Genomic DNA, 19,355 nt, shown 5'->3' on the forward strand with positions numbered 1-19,355 from the left:
CTTCCAAACTGAATTGCCTATTCAGTAAAGACACATTTCTGAAGCATCTCTTCATAAATATTTTTTTCTAGTTAGGTACTCAGCTGTCTTAACTATTACCACACAACGGGGTCACAGTTTAAAAATATGCTTTTTATTGAACAGTCTGGAAATATCTATAGATTTTTGTTTATTTAAGTGCTTTGTAGACTGAAATGAAACCTAGCACAACTTCTGCATTGCAATATTGTTAAAAGAAACTAAACAAATCAGTAAGCTGCCAAGGGTTCTCAACTCTTTTCTTTTAAAAACTGTTTATCTCAACCTGGAAAAAATTGGCACATTTAGGTCAGTCCTAGATAATGCAGTTAACGTGTTCTTTTTTTTTTTCCTTGCTGTAGATGCGAGTGCCAGGTAAGCTAAAATGGAGCACATAGTGATACTTATCTCTCCCAAGAGAAAAATGAGACTTTGTTTGATGTCCCTGGCATCTGTAGCAACTTAAAATTACCTCCAATTCCCCCCAGCTAATAATAAATAAATAAATCAGAAAAAGTCATATCAGAATATACAGATTGTGTGAAAATGTTATGCTCTACATACGCTTAGAATTGAATTAATACTAGAATAGCATATTAGTATTTTATAAGTTTAGAAATAAAATTATTTTGATTGTTTGATTCTGATGAATTGATGATTAGGTATCAAAGGCACCACACCTGATTATTCAATATATGTGAATATATATGAATTGAATATATAGGATATTCAATATTCATTATCTTATAGCTGGCAGGACTTCAAAGAAGCTTTTTGTGTGCACGCTTTTTGTTTTCTGGCATAGATTTGGTTACATCTAGAGAAAAATGTCTCATCTATTTTTTAAGAAGACTTTCTCCAGGGCTTTTTTGCACTAGCATGACTGCAATTTGTTTTTACAAGGTAGTCTCAGTCCTTAAAGGGTGACTTAACTCATAGAGTTAAATCTGGAATGTGCATTTTTCTTTTGATATTTTCATATACAAAGTCAGAAAGAATTAAGTAACAAAAGAGCAGTTTCTTCCCTTTTACAGTTCAAGTAAACCCCTAGCAGTTTACTCTGCTAGTGGCAGGCAAGAGGGAGTAGTAAATTAATTTAACTAGAATAATACATTGAAAAGCAAATAGCAAAACTTCCACATGTTTCTCGGCAGAAGAAATATTCCACCATTAGAGGTCATCATTGCTGCATGCAAAGCTGAGTGAACGGTATCTCTGCAGCAGCTGAAAATTTGGCTGTTAGCTGTGAAGTTATGGTGTGGGAAGTGTGTGTTCACAGTGCAGTGTCTGTCTGTCTGTCTCAAAGACTTGCAGAACTCTGGTAAAAACTTCCAGCCAGCTCCACCTGAGCAGTACCTGGGGAAGTGCTTTGGGGGCTGATAAGAGATTACTGAATCCAAATTCTCTTTATTAAGTCTGCATGTGACTTGGATTTGCCTCTGATGTCTGTAGCTTTCAAATTATTGTGCAGTCAGGCTAATGTAGGATACTAAAAATGAATGTCCAGGTGATCTCTATTTCATCATACAGTTGCTGTACTATGATTTTATTAAGAGCATAGTACAAACTAAAGGCTTTAGAAGAAACACTGCTACAAAGGATTTATAAGCAATCCTTGTCCATAATCTCTGTCAGGACTATAGTTAACAGACTAATAAATTCATTATGCAGTAACGAACAGGATTATAAGGGCTAACCCAGACAGGTGAAATGTTCTGAAGAACACAATTAAAATTGTCCTTTTTGGAGACTACAACCTGGAAAAAAAAGTACTGCTTTTTATATCAAGAAGATTTATTGTCGTGGAAGGGATTTCTGCAGATAACCTTCAAGGTCTGAGGTTTTCTAAGTGCAGAGCAGGCCATGCGATTAAAAACATTGTCATAGCCTAAACATGGGTAGAAGGAGAACCAACTAAAACTACAAGGTTTCAGGTACTACAGGAGGCCTGTAACAACTATAAAATATCTTTTCAATAGAATCCGGATTTGAGATAATTCGTGCAATTGACTCAGCTCCTATAAAGACACTAGCCAACTTTATTTTGGGTACTGAGCAGTCTTGGCTGTCATAGTCTAGTCCTTGTATACCACTGCAGCTGATGATAGAACAGCAATGCCCCGGTGCTCAGCTGCTTGTGAAGGCAGCAGCTCTTCCTACAGGAAACTTAGTCACACAGGCACTGTGGTTCTTACCTAGATTGAAATTACTGAATGCTATCTTAATGCAAGTAGCATTTGGATGTGTGGTGGCCATACTACCCTGTCTGGATTTTGCCTTAGTAGAGAAGGTAAAATAAGCTTGCTCGTGCTGGTAGCAAAATATATAAAAGATTGCTGTCAGTTAATATGTAAAGCGTGTGGCTATTGTGTGCACGTGGCAATTTGTCATGCAGGTTTTATCCGATGGTAGCAATCAATGAATCTGTTCAAGAAATGGGTTATATTATCAGCCAATTGTATGATTATCCTTCTACTAGTGATATCAGTGTCCATTACTGTTTTGTATGTGATGGTCACGGAGATCCCAGCCCTCCGTAGCATTAGGATGCTGGAGAAAAATAGAACAAAAAGTGGCATCTAGTCCAAAGACCTTTTTCAAACTGAACAATACATCTTATTAATAAACTTTGCATATTCCTATGATGACTGCTTAAGCACACTTAGTGGGCATGATTTACCTGTCTGATGTCTGATTGGACTATGGGTTATGTTTTATAGCTAGTGGAAATCAGAAAGAAACTTAGTCAAAGGAAATGCTGTTGTGCATGAAGTGCTTTATGTTCTCATTAAATAATATCTATCTAGCTCAACGTAAACTCTGTTACCCAAAAAAAAAAAAAAAAAATACTGTGAACATAGAGTACTGATTCCCTCTCAGGGTAGAAACCGTTTAAGCTGTTGAAAATAGCAATGAATTATGTACGGTCAAAATTATTGTCAAGCTTTAAAGTTGTAAATGAGGTGATCTGCAGTGTGTCAGAGGTAAATATTTGTCTTGTTTTAAATATTGTTAATACTTCTGGGTGTTTACCATGCGTTTAAGTTAAGGTTCACTTCCTGCAAACAGTAGTAGAAGAAAGGTGAAAGACATTTGTCCTTTATGCTGAACAAAAGCTATTAGGTAGAAACAGATTGTGCTGCATTGCACAGCAAACTAAGATGGGGTTCAAATGTTGCCCTCGGATGCAGTGAGAGCACCTGTTGGTGATTTGTACACATGCAGCTGAATCCTGCTTTTTCCCTGAGCAGAACATGTCATCGGGCAGGGCGTAGATCTATGTGACACTAAATACTAGTGTCTAAACGCGTCTGAATTTTTTTTCCTCTCTATTGACAGGGTGTAAATTATGTTGAATTTTTGTTTAAAAATATAATATATAATATATAATACACACACACACACACACACACATATATATATATATATATATGATTTCGTGAAATCATTCTACAAAAGCCAGTTAATTACCACACAGAAAAATAGCACAAAATGGTAACCCAGTTAATGACTGGTCTGAGGACATGGTCATGGTCAGTGACTGCACTGTGCTATCACTAATACTGCTAGCAAAGTTAATTTGCAATCCTTATAAAATTCTTACTGAATTTGGATTACAGGATTGGGTTCTGTGTGAGAAAATACTTCGATTTTGGAAAGGAGACATCAATTTAGGAGTGGAAATCAGAATGAGGGCTTCTAATTTGACTCAGGCCAAAGCCTAAGGAAGCCTCGTGTCCAGGGCTCGGGTGAATGGAAGTTTTTATTAAACACGAGCACTCAGTGTCGCAGAGGGGTGGGGTGTCTGTGAGGACGTGCAGGATCTTGGTGTTTGGACTTGGCACAGGTTGAAGGGGTTCAAGGCCTCCCAAGGTGAAGGGCCAGTGCCACTGCCCACTGTCCTGCCAATCAGCTTGCCCTTAATAAATGACAAGATCACTTTTGCATGATTGTGAATTGGGCTTCAAATCTCAGGGAAGAAGAAATTGTCCTTTGTGCCAGGTATCCTGCCTCGCTTCTCTGTTGATGAAACATTCATATGGTAGTTTTATTTTACAAGCCTGATTTTATTTTTACACATTATGGGCAGCCTCGTGTCATGTGCACATCGTGTTCTGCCTTCCACTTACGTAACTGGGGAAACTTTTTTTTCCCCCAACCGTCACCCTTATAACTGGGTTTGGCTGAGCTGCCCTTGAGTACAGACGGTGCATGGGACTAGGTAAGAAACTAGACATGTCATAGTGAATCAAAAAGCTCAGTAGAGTGCTTATATTACTTGTATTTTCATGAAGATCAAGTCCCCCTCAGACCAAGGGGTAGTAGGGCGGTCCTTGGATTGTCACTTAGCTTGCAGGTGAAGTCTGGAGATGTGCAAAGAAAATGTGTTTGGGACCAATTTTTTTTAATAACTGATTAGTCAAGAATCTGAGTTAGTCTAGAAGATGAGGAAGATTTCAAAGAAAGCTGCAGCAACAAATTCTTCATATGCTCAAACAACCAACAGATATTTCTTCAACTAGTAGTCCCAGATGTTGTTTCTCAAGAAATATTGAATATTGTCACTTTGAAAAGGAAACAATACCTAAAACCTGAAGAAACTTTGGGCAAAATAACGCTTCAGTGTCTATAACAGGACTAGCAACCAACAGAAAAGCAAACACTACTAAGGAAATGAAATTGGACTCCTTTGCAGCTTGATGTCACGAAACCTCTAAAATCTCTGCTGGAGCTCGAATTTTCTATTTAGTGTCAGGCTGAGTCGAGCAATTCTGTGACAGAAATTTCACTGCAAAAGCACGCCCAAAGACTCCTGGTGAGCTGACATGGCATCATTCATCCTTAAGCGTTGGGCAATGAATACTGCTGACCATGGCCTGTTACAGTAGCAGTGGCGGAGAGGGCATTTACACAAATGCTTTTGAATGGCAAATCGTTTTAATATTCCCCAGTAGGCAGGGCCTCGCCTCTCTGGCTTGGAGGGCTCTCCAGCATTTTTGCAATATGCCTACAACTTGCGTGTCTCATTGACTCCGTTAGGGATCAAGTTACCAGAGAACCAGGCCTCAGGGTTTGATCTCAGGCTTACGGACTGTGTCTGTACTTCTGAGACGAGCCTTTTAGTCAAAGGAGATGACTAAAGAAGTCAGACAAGATCTAAATGCAAAGAGCAACTCCTTTCAGGCATTTTAACTTAGTTGGTGTTAGGGGAAAAATAGCGTAATGTATCAAAACTGACACTCGGTGGACTTCAGTGTTTACTTGATTTAATGCTGTTAGAACAAAAAGGATCTTGGTGTCCTAACTCTGTTTCCAAAACAGTAGCCCTCATTTTCTGTTTGTTTTGAATTTGATGCTAGAGAGCTATGAGAGCCCAAATATTTTTACTGTACGCAGTGTAAGGTAAATTGCTTTTCCCAGCATTAGTTGCAAGAAAATCATGGCATGCTTGTTGGAAACACGGTCTCAGGGCTAGATTTCCTTAAAGTGAATCTCTTGGTTTTGTATAGCCTTATAGGATCCTCTGATGCTTAGCTTTTAATAGAAGTAGTTACCTTTTTTCAGTTTGCTTCAAACTGTAAGTGCCTGATGTTGTAAGAAATTGCTTCACAGAATGTGAATATTCATGCTTATGCTATGTGTATGGGCAAAATATTTTTGTGTACGTGCCATCTATAGAAAAATATGTGTGCACCTATGTAGGTATAAGTGACAGGTCTATTTTGAAAATCAGGATTTGAAACTCCTTGCAGTTTAAAGGACATGTTTTTGTTATAGTCTTCAGAAACTTTTCTTCCTCCTTAGCTTACGTGTGGGAATCACCCTCTCAATTGAGACCTACATCATGCCAGGCGTACCATAGGAGCTCCTTCAACCCATTTCTACTTCACATGCCATTTCATAACAAGCAGTTATTCACAGTGTAGCCTTCATCAGCTTGACTTCTGGGATAATATCTGGCTCTCCTGAAGTAATTTGAACATTTTTACAAGTCTTTGCTGTGACCAGGTGACAGAAGAACAACATACATAGGGAGTCTTAATCCATCCTACAGCTGTAATGAGAATGTGGTGATTCAGTGCTGCATGGGTCTAGTTGGCACTTGTTTGAGATGCCTTTGACACATGTAATGCAACCATCTGGGACTTGTAAAAACCTTTCATGATATATTGTGTGCTGTATAAAACAGTGTGGATTTAATCTGTATATTAATTCTATATGTAAATCTGTTTAAAAACAATTTCTTCCTTTTCAGGATATGGATGTAAACAGCATATTCTAATACAAATCTCTTGGGAATTTGTATATTTAAAAACTGGAAATCAAGCTAACGTGCTTGAGTTATGTACGAACTGATGACAATGATGTTTCATATTACCATATCAGTAATGTGGATGGCTATTCTCATCTGATTATAGACCCAAAGAGGGAACAAAGAGGCGGTCTTGTTTGGCAGCCATTTTTTTTAGCTTAGTGCCCAATCACAGTTAATTGTCTGTTGGAAAGTACACCTCAATAATGCTTGTTTAAAGCCCCTAAACACTCAGTGGAAGTGAATTAACTCACTTAACATCAGCTGCGCTCATCAGAAGATCGAAGCATTGCCATATGCCAATGTCTGCTAATACAAGCTGCCTAATGTGTCTCTGTTGCCTCCTGATCTTTGTGGATCTATATTTGATCTGCAGATTAGTGTAAGTCCAAGGGACATGAGTGTCTCTCTGTTCCAGTATGCCTTACATTACCAAAACCACATTTACCCTAGGCTGAATGGTGAAATGAATAAAGCATACAGAGGATATTTTTTCAAAAGTGAGTAGACGCACACCTTCTTCAGACTAATCACATTACAGAAGGTGTCTGTAGACAATGTTGGTCTATTAGGCTGACATCCAGGCTGGAGTCATGAGTTTGCAAGTTCTCGACTGTATCTTGCTCTTAACTCTGAGACCCATCTGCAAGGATAGTCACGGGCAGATGCAGGCTCCTGTTCCTGGGATGCCCTGGTGCCATCTCAGAGCAGCATGCCACCGAGGCTCTGCACCTCAGCAGGGCTTCTCAAGCAGTTATGGAGATCATCAGGAAGCTGCCAAAGCTCCTCGTAGGAGCTCTAAGGGATGGACGATCAGTAAACATGAGAATTGTGGCTGAATATAACTTTCAGTCACTGCTGCCCTCTGCTGAAAGGAATGCTCCTGGAGTTAAATCAAGTATTAATGCTTTTTGTTTCTTGAGGTTAAGCAAGCAACTGATTAAAACTCTTCTGCAAAAAGATAGCATGTGTACTGTTTAGATAATTTAGTTGAAATGCCTTCTTTAAATAATATCAACTTTCCTGTTTGTCAAACCCAGACCATGCATAGTTGGGTAGGTGAGGATTTGCCAGCTAGGACAACTGCGGCTTCCTCAGGGCCCGGTGAAGGAAACTTGGAAGAGAAATGTAAACAGGTAGACTAAAAGCTATGTGTACTAATCACACTAATCTAGTTTGCAGTCTCAATGGTCTAGCTGTGTAAAGAGACCTTGACTAGGAGCTTGAAGAAAGTGTGTCTGTGTGTCAAGTAATTTTTGGCTTTATGCTTTTCTGTTAATTTTTGGTTTTGTGTCTTAACAGTTTGGGGTCCTCCCCTTTTATGGGGCTGATAATGTAGTGAGCCCATCGCTGATACAGGTTTGAGTAACTTGAAAACTGTTTTCAAATAGTTCAGGCAAGTAGCTGCTCATTCTGCTTGGTTGTTATCGGACCAGCTGCAGCAGCAACCATAAGGTGCTTGTATTAAGCTTAGGCCACTGACAGCATTCCCCCTTAATATTTTTCCAGTTAGCCTGATCATTCTGCATGATGAGCCCAAGCTGCTTCAAAAAGTCTTTAATATATTTCAACTAATTTGCAGAGGTTACTGGATTCTAATAAAATAATTTAAAAAAAAGGCAAAACAACAACGGCAACAAAACCTTCCAAGTTGCAAAAGCACTTGTGTCCCTTCAGCAGCTGGCAGTCAGACAGCATGACTTTTGCGTTGGCATAAATATGAAACTTTGGGAGCTGCTGCCAGCTTGTGGAACCTGATCTCTTGCTGCATTGTTATAAGGAAAATAATGAAGTTGCATAAGCAATCCTTTGCAAATGATTCAACAACCTGACATGGAGCCAGACCCCCTCACTAGCACAGGCAGGCTATTTACTGGGGTTTCTCTAGCTCGAGCCAGCAGAGAGCTGCCTCGTTAAGATTAGATAATCTATAGGGTCTACATTATTTCTCGCTGAAAGGAGATGGATTAGTGTTCCATGGTAATGGTATGGGAATGCAAGGGCAAAGGGAAATTCAGGTATTGCTCTCTTCAAATCATATGTCATCAAGCATGAGTGTTGCATGGAGAATGTTTGTACGTTATGTACAGAAGTAGATTTTTGTTACTGGTGTGTTTTAATCTACTCCTTCAGTAATCCAGTGAAACAAGGACTGAGATTTTCAGAAATGACCACTGATTATGAAAATGTTCTCTAATCGGTCACAGGCTGAGAATTCACAGATTTTAAAGCTCAAAGGACTATTTGAAGGGGAAAAAAAGCTCTTCAACTAGATAATGTATACTAAATAAGGACTATTTAAAAACAACACAGCCAAGATTAACCCGCATAGCTCTGCCCTTGCTTTTGAGAGCTTTACTGGAGCACCACTCACAGGCTGTAGTAGCCCTTGGCTTTATTTCAAATAGTATAGACCATAGGTCTGCGTGCTTTGAGGCTGCATGAGAGTATGCACGTTGTGAGCCACTGTGCAGCCCCCCATTCAAAGCCCAATGACCTACTTGCAGGCAGTAACAAAGCTACTGGAGAGCACAGTGTACACAAAATACTGGCAGCCTGGCAGACAGGGCTAAAAACAAGCTGTGGTCTGTGCAAAGAGGGAGGGTGGGCACAGTTCTGTTTTCATTACAGCCAAGACAAAGAAGTGAAACAAAACTGAGCTGATTGATGGGAGCTGAAAGTTTTCAGCGATTCCTGTAGTGCAGCATTGGTGCTGTCGGTGTCTGTGTGTCAGGGCTAACCTGTACCAGTTAGGTAACCCTCTGCTTCAACATGAAGCCACAGGAACAGAGTCTCTGGAGGAGCTTTGGTGAAATTCTTGTTCAGAGGTCTGTGAGATGCTTTTTGGACCCCTCTGGCACACCACAAGAAAGATACCTCCAGAATACCGCGTTATAGAGAGCACATGCTCTTGTGCTTTTTTTTGCTGTTTTTAGACAGGAGTTTTCCAAGTTTGATCTTATTTTTAACCCATTGATGACACGTGTGGAGCAAAGGTATCTTAAATCTTTTCCTGCCTTGCTGTGCCATGGGCAGCACCTGACTGCTAGAATATCTCCAGGTATTCTAGTCTTTGAGCAATTTTTAAACCTGGGAACCTTCTTGATCAATTTTCCTTTTTTTTTTTTTTTTTTTTCTTTTTTATCCTCATGTACGTGAGATTTGCTTGTTCTGACACAAGATCCGCATGTCCATTTCCTAACAGTTCAGGATGTGCATGGCGTTCACAAATGTGACTGTATGTTGGCATGACTTGTCACTCTGCATTCAGTTCAACATGCTGATCTTGAGATCTTGTTCACAGTAATATTTTTATTACAGAAAATAGTGTGTTGGTGAAACCTTTAAAGTTCTTTGATCACGACTGACAGAAATACACCTGCCTGTTGGATACCATGCAAGCTTCCTGACAGAGCTGCCCAAAACTCAGGCCAGATGATGGTAGAGTCTGGGATTAAGAAAACCACAGGGAAAAATTATCTCCCTGCTTCTCGTCTGTAGATCTTAGTGCGAAGTGAATAATGACGTGCTGTGTTTCTGTTCAAGTCAATGGGAGTTCTGGCAGGAGGCAGCGTGATCTGTCTGAAAAGAAGAGTCTGAAGACCTGTTTGTTGCAGTCCGTGGAAGCCAGTCGAGTGTTGTGTGCCTCAGTTTCTTTGTTGGCTATTTGGAAAGGATGTTACTTGTTAAACTTTGAGATCTACAGACAGAAAATGTTTTTCTACACAAAGCTGTGTTGCTGCAAATTGACCAGATGAGCAGAAGGACCAGCGTAGCTTGAACTGCAATTTGTATACTGAAACAATGAGGTGCTTTGATGCTCCTCCACTATGAAAGGGTTTCTGTGTACCCAAGTTCATCATCTGCTAACAGATTCCACTTCACAGGGAACTGCAGATACACTTAATTATCACAACTTTACAAACACGTTATTTACTAAAAGTTCCTTCTCCTTTGAGCTGATGAGAATAATGAATGTACAGTTATCCCCACAATAGTGAATTATATTTTTGCTCTCTTTAAAGTTATTTTTCATTTTTAGGAAATGTTGGAAAGTTCCCAAAGGGTAAGACACAAGTGTCTGCTCTTCCTAAGCCTGTTTGTGTGCTGTTCCAAAATAAAAGCACAAGTAGCCTCACTTCTTAGCCTGTTAGCTTTGTATCCAGATACATGTTCTGGACGTTGGTGTGTCAATGGCTAGACCACAGCTGGAGAAGGTGGCACTGCAGATGTCCTCCACCACTGCTTTATTTTTACTGTCCTTATAATCACTTTTTTGTATTGTATCTTCATATATTCTCAAGGCAGGGGCAGAAGGAAGCAGGATTGGTGCAATCCACGTGGGTTATATGTTGCTGGGGAAATCTAGTTAGGAACACGTGGTATTAATTACTCTTGTAGATCTGTATTTGGTGATTTATTCTGCTTTCATTCCCATTTTATCCCATTGTCTTAGTTCAGGATGTGCAGAGCTTTATGTTTACTTATGGAGTTAGTGGAGATCCTGTTCTGCCAGCAGCTCTTCAGACAGATACAGCAAAACCCTTTACAGTGGAAGTAATGGTGAAATTGCCAGTTGTTTTGGTGGTTTGCTGGTTACACTCCCTAAATTTAGAGAGTCTGGTGGGGTTTTAGGGATGTCTAGGGATGAGGGAAAGGTTTTTCTCCCCCTCCTGGTAGATCTTCCACTTGAGCCAGACTTCTGTTGCTGAAACAGCCTCAATGGTGAGGCAAGGGAAGGTGGGAAAACAGGAGCAGGGATTGTCTGATAATACAAATTTGTTGGATCCTTAGGAAGGGAAGTGGGATGGGAAGAGAACTTTAGTCCCTTTTGCACTTAGAATAAATAATATGGGAATGACAAATTGTAGTTCTAGATTCTTCATACTTATCTGAACATTTTTGCAGTGACTTTTCAATGAAAATATGTGCTGGACAGGAGCATAAGGTTTTTCTCACTAGCTGTAAGATAGTACACACCTGAGTACACTGTACACATCTGAGAAATTACTGATATAAATTAATGATACAAACACCAAAGTGTATTGTAAGCTCAAAGAACTGAAAAGGTAATGATAGCAGTTAGTAATTCCTTGTGACGCTTGACGAGGAATGTGTCAGAAGTTTAATATGGGAATCTTCTTAATGGAACATGTATTTGCCATAAGGATTGTTGCCAACAGAATGCATGCTCAGAATAAAGACCGGTGATCTTTTCTTTTCTTCTTTTCAGGCAGCGCAAATCGTCCTGATTTCCCTCTTCGAACTGAACACTCCTGAGTTTACCATGTTACTTGGTGCCTTGCCAAAAACATTCCAGGACGGTGCTACCAAGCTCCTGCACAACCACCTCAAGAACTCCAGTAACACCAGTGTGGTGAGAGCCCGTGTTATTGCAAACAGCAGAGCACTAAAGCTCCCTGATAAGCTGTTGCAGATGTTCAGTAGCATAAACTATCCGTAGCTGTTGTCTTGGAGGCTTCTGTTTGATATTGCTTTAATAGGGGTTGTTAAAACTAATAATTAAGTTATTTTTAAGTTTAATACAGTCATAACAAATGTAGATTTAAAAAAAAAAAAGCTGAGAAGCACATGAAAGTTTGCTGGGTTTGTGCTTTCCAAGTCATTGGTGCTTTTGAAAATTCTGCCAGTAATGACCTTTTGGCTAAAGCAGAGGCCCTGATCCCTCAGATTTACTGGGTGTACTGCTACTATTAAAATCAGTTCATTTGATGATATATTGTCCCTACAAAAGCTTGCAGCATCTTTAATTGAACCTAAGAGGTCTCATTCCTCAGCTGACAACTGTTACCTTCTGTTTTGATTTTATGTAGAGAACTTGCATATTTTAATTTCTCTGGGAATATGTTAATAGAAAATTAAATTGTGCTTCTAAACCTTTTTTCCCCTCAGAGCAGGAAGGATTAGGATATTTTTTTGTCTTTTTAATGTGGAAATCTTGTGAAATTTGCTGGAATTTGAACCCTCCCATCTTTGCCCTTCCATAAAGACAAATAGACCTTTGTGTCAGCTAGAATTACAGCATTAAGCTTCCAGGAGAAAGGACTGGATTCTCTAGTCCCTTCTACCTCGTTTAACTTCCTCTTATGTGAATTAAGTCAGAATTGGGAACGGTTTCTACTCATTTTGCTGCAATATAAATGATTATGCAGGCCAGTGGAAAAATGATAAGTTGGATTGCTTGCTTATGCTCATAACAAGCACAATCCCAATGCGTTAGACAATGCGTAAAATAGCTGCATAATTAAATTGTTAAATTGCCAGGGTAATGGTCTGCATACTTTGGAGCCTGGAAAATAGTGTCTGAGAACCTGGGTAGCTTGGTGGATTGCTAAACCATTCTTCTGGCTATGTTTGCATGCATGCTGCAGAGATAAAATTACAGTTTCTTTGGATTGTAGAAAAGGGTGCATGTGCTTCTCGATCCTCTAGCAGTAGGTTCAAGAATTTATTTCTGACTACATGAGCCATGGTTGCAGACTTTTAGGTTAGGAGCAAGAACCAAAACTTCTCTAAGCTTGTCTAGCACAAACAAAGGCAATATTTGGACCTGTTGCTGTTGTTGTGTATTCCTCTGTGTCTTGCAACACACTGCTAATCCCTGTCTTCCTGCATCTGTGCCAGGGTTCTCCCAGCAATACCCTTGGTCGGACTCCTTCCCGGCACTCCAGCAGCAGAACCAGCCCCTTAACTTCACCTACCAACTGTTCCCATGGTGGGCTGTCTCCAAGGTAATGTGGCAGGTTAATTAAACCACTTACAAAATATTAAAGGATTTCAACACTTAGCATGCATTTTCAAAATATGACTCACTTTGAAAACAAATGAGACACCAAAAGTTTACAGTAAATGGCTCCAAAGGAACAGGCTTTGAACACGGTAATACATGGTTGGTGATTGCCTTCAGTGTTTGAGTCCTCGTGCTGATCTGCGTAACCTTAAAGTCTGTTCTTATATTAATTTTCTTTCATAGCTAGGCCTTCTCCAGAATCACATTTGTGGATTTAATAAAGGTAATATTGAATAGCAGTATTAGAAATGAGGTCTTGTTTAGGCTGCAGATATCACAAAGTACATGAAAGGTTTGGTATCAAGGGTTTTGGGAATCTGTTTCTTAGGTATACCCTAGTGATCTGTAATTCATCTCACTAGTGCAGTTCTTGTGCTGCTGAGAGAAATGCTAAGTCTCCCCTCTTCCCCTCTTGTGCTTTTTAAGGATGCAGAACAAACAGAGATGGTATTTTATTGCTGAACAACTTGCAAATCACCCTCCTGGTTGCTCACTAGCAGAGTAGTGTCTTGATCCTTTGGGCAGGGTGCCTGTTGTAATTAGGTGTCTTGCTGAAGCTGCAGATGCTGTGCGAGAATACATTAATCCACTCCAAAACTTTGTGCTGAGTAAACACGGACTCTTGAATGTTTGGAATGTACGTTTTGGGGTTACAGAAAAACTGAGAGCAGAAGAGATAATGGATTTAAACAGTGTGCTCTGGAGCCATAGAAATATTGGAGGATACTTCAAAGCTGCTGCTGTCTGCCTGCCCTGCCTCATCACTTCACTAAGTCATAAGGAGAGACAGAAGGAAACATGCTGGGCAAGGACTGCATTTCATAGTCCTTTATAGTAATTGGTGCTGAAATCTCTTGATCAGCCCTGTTGTGACTTGCTAAACCTTGTCTGGAGGGATGCCTAGGCATTTGAGTTCCATGTGTCAGTTAAAACACAGGTTGTTAGCCTTTAATGCAGCAGTTAGACTAATTCCAGCAGCATATGAGGAAGGCACAGTTTCCTGAGGAAATTTTGGATATCTAAATACATCTTTGTGACCCTAAATCTGCTGTAATCCAAAACTAGACTGATAGCTTGCAAGCCAAGGTCGAGTTGCCTATTTTGAGGCTTTTCAACAAAGGTTTCATTAAGAAATTAAGTGGTAGAGTTTCAGGGGAATGGTTCCAACAACGTTGCTTCCTCTTCTGCTAGTTTGAGTATTGTTGCAGTGCTGATTGATATTTGTCATGGGAATTACAAACTGAGATATGTCTCCCAATGACTGAGTCTTTGGCCATGTTTGCATGTGGCACGTTTTATAAATTCACAACCTTTTACAGTACATTTTGAGTTTTGCCATTGTGACACAACTCGTTTTTGCCACTTCACTTGCTGCTCTTCAGTTTGTCTTTACATTTTTATCACCTCATGTCATGCATGTCATCTTCCCGTTGTAAATGCTTGTGGTTTGCAATTCATCTTGTGATGTAGAACATGACTTTTCTCTCTACAAACCCAAAAAATGAGCTGTTCCAGGTCATTCTGGTAGCAGTGTAAAAGGATAAATGTTACTGCTGTTTCTCTGTATAGCCATTCTTTGAAACCAGGTTTGCCATATCTTTTATGGGGCCCATTCCCAAAGGGTTGTATGAAGGTTGTCTGAGTATCTTAGCCTGGTAGGGTATCCTGTGTGCAGGCTCTGCTTACCTTGTCCATGCCTATGCCTTGTACAGGCAGCTCAAGAGCAGTTGATTGAAAAGATTAGCTCCAGTTCTTGTTTTGGGGTTACAGAAAAAATCAATGCCAGCATTGATTTTGAGGATTACATTTTCCTTTGAACTTCCTTGTGATACACAGATTGGAGGAGTCATGTATAAAGATGACTGTGTTTTGGGGGCTGGGATATCTAGCCTCCCATGTAGAAAGGATAGTTTGGGTTTTGTAGGGTTATTAAAAAAAAAAAAAAAAAAAAAAAAAAAAAAAAAAAAAGCTGCTGAGCATAGCTGCTGTCCCATATAATTAATGGTTTGTGAGCCATGTTCTCGGTATGAATCAGCAAAGCTTTATTGATACTATCTATAGCAAGTATGTCTGCAACTGCCCTCAGGTCACATTACTTCTCATGTATTTTTGCCATCCCAAATGAATTCCTAGTGACTTAGTTTTGTGTGTATATTACGTGTATTTGAACTGCCTGGATAGTGAATGTTCTGGTTGAAGTGGACTTTGCTGATGCCACCAGCTAAACTGCTGACCAAGATGATCATGTGTGCTCCACACATTGTGTAGTCCCTGCTGTTAGTGTGTTCAGAAGGATTACTTGCTCTCAGGGCCTTGGACAAAGCCCTTCTTTCTGCTTGCATTTGCTCCATACTGTTCTGCTTTCATGGTCACTAGGACATACGCATTGCATCTGTGAGTTGCTTCTGCATTTGTACCTGCTTTTGTTGTCCTGATAGTTCTGGGGGAGAGGAGTCATAGAGAAAGGAAGTGTTTTCAGAAGAAGAAAATCGGGGAGGGCACTTGGGAAGACTGAAAACAATAGGAGAAAACAAACAAACAAACAAAAAAAACGTTCTTGACTAAGAAGATAGACTGTTTCCTGGGAAATGCTCAGAAGAATGGATATGAGTTTGTGTTGGATGGAGAGAATCTTCTTAGATTTAGTAAGTGGCACAGTATGACAAAAAGAAAAATACCAGGCTGTGAATTGCTCCAGTGTATGAATGCCATTCTGATGAGCAAATGATCTTCTGAGCCAAGATGTCACACGCAGGTTGTGAATTTTCACTTAGAATTCATTAGGAATATTTGAAGTAATAACAATACATAAGTTTGCCTTCATTGGTAGCTCAAAAACCTATACGTAGTTCCAATTACTAAAAGAACAAATTTCATTCTTCCAAGAGGAAATATATCAAAATAAAAGGATGAAAACTTGGTTACATATGATTGTGCTTATTTTTGTCATAGGAACCACATAATTTTATTTGGCTTTAAAAGCTTACATGCTTGTTTTTAATTGAAAATACCATTAAAAGTAAACTTTAATGGTTTCTGTATTAAGTTGAGCAAGGCAGGGTGTGGAAAAAGAACTAAAATAAGCCACCCACCTTACACAATAAGGACAAGCCTGCATTGTTCAGTGGCCTGTTTGCAGGTAGGTGAGATCTGAGCTGTGGGAGCAGTCTGGCTGTCGTGTGTATTTCTGTAATAGTTGATTGTAATAGCTGGCTTTTATTTCTGGTTAACAGCTGCATTTCTTGACACCACACTTCAGATGGGTTTTCAACTGGCAGTGCTGCTATTTGCTCTGGAGCAATTCTTGGCTTGTTTGCCACTTCTAATCTCCTTGTGTCTTTCACTTGTGTGTACACAAATGTGACTTTCTGAGATAAACATACTTAATAGAAACAAAGTGGTATCCTGAATATTCCACCATCTCCAGCGTCTACATTGTTGCTTAGATGATGACTTGGAAAATCTCTGTGATGCGAAGGGAACAGGACAAAAGCAAAGGTTAAACAAATTCACACCGATGCCTTGACACAAAGGCATGTTATCATTTGGTAAGCCAAAGGCCCACGCAGAAGTTTGAAAAGAAATTTGAACTGACTTGGAGGCTGGGTTTAACTCAGTCTTCCCAGGTTTGTCTACGAAGACCAGGGCCAAGCCCCCAGTTTCCACGATGCATTAACACTAGCGACTGATTTTCATTTACTCATTAAGTCCGACTCTGGGTTTCCTTTCTTCCAGGAAATTCTGTTGATTGCAAATATCTGTGTAGCGTTTGGATACAGATGCATGGTCAGGGATTGTTCACTTAGAGCATTTTAAGTATTGTTTATAGAGACTATATCCATTTATGCAGTTTACCAGGGACTATTTTTGTGTGATCCATATCCTTGTGTTAGAGGAAGAAAAAAAAAAGTGGAACTGAGAAATAAAGGCCAAAGCAATGACTTAAGGGGCTCAATGGAGTATTCTTGCTTAATTTTGTTTCTATTAATTTTTTTCTCTCTCCAAGGCAGCATGACAGCACTAAGCCACTCAGATTATAGTTTCTTTTTTTTTTTTTTTCTCCCTCTCCTTTCTCTGTTTTTTCTCTTTCGTTTCTCCTCTGATCACTGCAGTCGGTTCTGGGGTTGGAGTGCAGACGGGCTGTCGAAGCACCCCCCTCCCCTTTCTCAGCCTAACTCCATCCCCACCGCTCCTTCCCACAAGACTTTCAGGCGCTCTTATTCTCCCAGGTAACAAGCTACCTGTTAAACCAACTTGTCTGAGATGTCACAGCATTATTTACCTTTCCTACCACAGGATTTGTTCAGACGTGGGAAATGATTTTTAGAGGATTTGGTTGAAAAAGCAAATGGGCTGATGTTAGCTCTCAGAGCGGGGAGACGGCAGTCAGCTGCTTCTTCACTCGGTTGGGAAGATGTGGCACACGAGTGGAAAAACTCCAAGTGACTTTTTCCAGCTGACTTCTTCCTCCTGGATTTCCTGAATGAGTGTAGGTTTCACAGTTAGACTCCGACGCAGAACACAGTTCTTGAGCACTTTCTGCAGGCGCTTGTTGCGTTGTGATAGTGCAGGCCACGTCCTTCAATTCGCTGTGGAAGTGGCACGTGAACACGTTCAAACTGCAGTAGTGAACATCGATAGGACGGTGAGGGGGACATGTATGGGATTTCACCAGCTGCTTGCACAGTGATTGTATTGTGGAACATCTTGGAAATGGGTTGTATGGAATTAGAATTGTAATCCTATGTCCTCGCCACGAGGTTTAGAGGTTATTGACAGCTAATTTTAACATCTATGTATTTAATCAGTATACTAGACCAAAGCTATATACTGTTTTAATCAAAAACCAATCTGAATCCAAATTTAGTTTCAGACCTCTTGGATTTTATTTTTTAAGTTTATACCCTGGCAGCAGTCTCTCTGTTCCTAAATGTAAACTATTGAAACAAACCCAAACAAATAGCTCTTGGAGGACTGAAAATCTGGCAGTCTGTGACAACTGAAAAAGAATATAAAGATACAGAATATGGGATTCTAAGAACACCAGCAGATTTAAAGCATCAAATCCATGTTGTGACTCTGTTCTAGAATACTGAAAAATCTGTGGAAGAGATCCATGTTGATTTTTCTGGTTAAACTAGTCTAGAATAATTTTTCCCTCATTTCATTAGCTGACAGGTTTGGAATAATTTGGTACTTATTCCAGCCCAGAGCCTGAAAGTGCAAAGAGGTGGGTTACTGTGTACTGCTTCAGGATCCTAAACTGTTGATTACTTACACGTTTTTTGAATTGGGAGCTGAATAATAGTTTATGGAAGTAAAACGTTTCATGTCAGACTGGAAAACTTAAAATCTGTGTCTTGACAAACTTGTAGAGCGCTTACTGTTTTAGTGCAGCACAACGTGGAAAATAATGTTGTGACATCCCTAAACACTACTCATCTCTACTCACTTCCTATTCACCCTGTGACTTTCTTCTAGTTTTCTGCATCACTCTTTTGTTTTTGTGCCTTTTCACCCCTGGCAGGTGGGTGTAGCTTCATTTTTTATTTTTTTATTCCCCCATCATGTTGTCTGTGAAGTATTCCAGCACGCATGCTGTCAGTAGACATGGGTGTTTACATGTAGAGTTTTATTTTGTATAAAACACAGCCATAATGTGATCTCTTACACAGGCTTATTCTTGACATATGGAATCACTGGGTTCTTCAGATTTTATTAAAAGGTGGTTTTGGAAAACTCATTAGATCCAGTGGTTCTTCATTCAGAAATTTCTGTAGTCATTTAGCATTGCAGAGTATATACTTTCATCTGTACTTTAGGAGCAGCATAGGGTAAAATTCATTCCTGATGAAAGAAGCAGTGACTTTAGCAGAAGATTTAATGTCAGTACATCTGTGATGATTTCTTTATTTTTCTCCATGGATTTAATTGTGTGGCCTTTGGTAAGTCATTTCATCTCGTGGCGTGGATACACAATTACAGTCATATATATATACCTTCAGTAATGGCCCTTCCATTGCTCACTTAAGCATTGTATGAAGAACCCTTCAAGATCTATGAATTAAATATGTTTGAGTGCAAAATTAATATTTTCAAGATGGTATGAAGCAAATATTGTCCTAGCCCTGACTGATAACTTAAAAAGAATCAAAAATCTGCATCTGCTTTTTTTTTTTTTTTTGTCTGGAAAGCAATCACAGTGCATTAGTT

The 19,355-nt window shown here is 39.7% G+C and overlaps 1 protein-coding gene across 3 annotated transcripts in view; it reads left to right on the top strand.

Annotated features, from left to right (window-relative positions):
- Positions 1–19,355, top strand: part of CLASP1 (cytoplasmic linker associated protein 1) — a 148,603-nt gene that overhangs the window by 104,855 nt on the left and 24,393 nt on the right. For 2 of the 3 annotated variants that reach the window (XM_084523009.1, XM_084523010.1), the window contains exons 29-30: positions 11,565–11,708; positions 12,977–13,083. In XM_084523009.1, the coding sequence (XP_084379135.1) occupies positions 11,565–11,708; positions 12,977–13,083 (251 nt within the window). Of the gene's footprint in view, positions 1–11,564; positions 11,709–12,976; positions 13,084–17,254; positions 17,372–19,355 lie in introns of all 3 variants that reach the window. The other variant, XM_084523008.1, reaches the window with a different exon arrangement.

This window comes from Aythya ferina, assembly GCF_964211825.1.
Source record: "Aythya ferina genome assembly, chromosome: 6".
Taxonomy (NCBI): domain Eukaryota; kingdom Metazoa; phylum Chordata; class Aves; order Anseriformes; family Anatidae; genus Aythya; species Aythya ferina.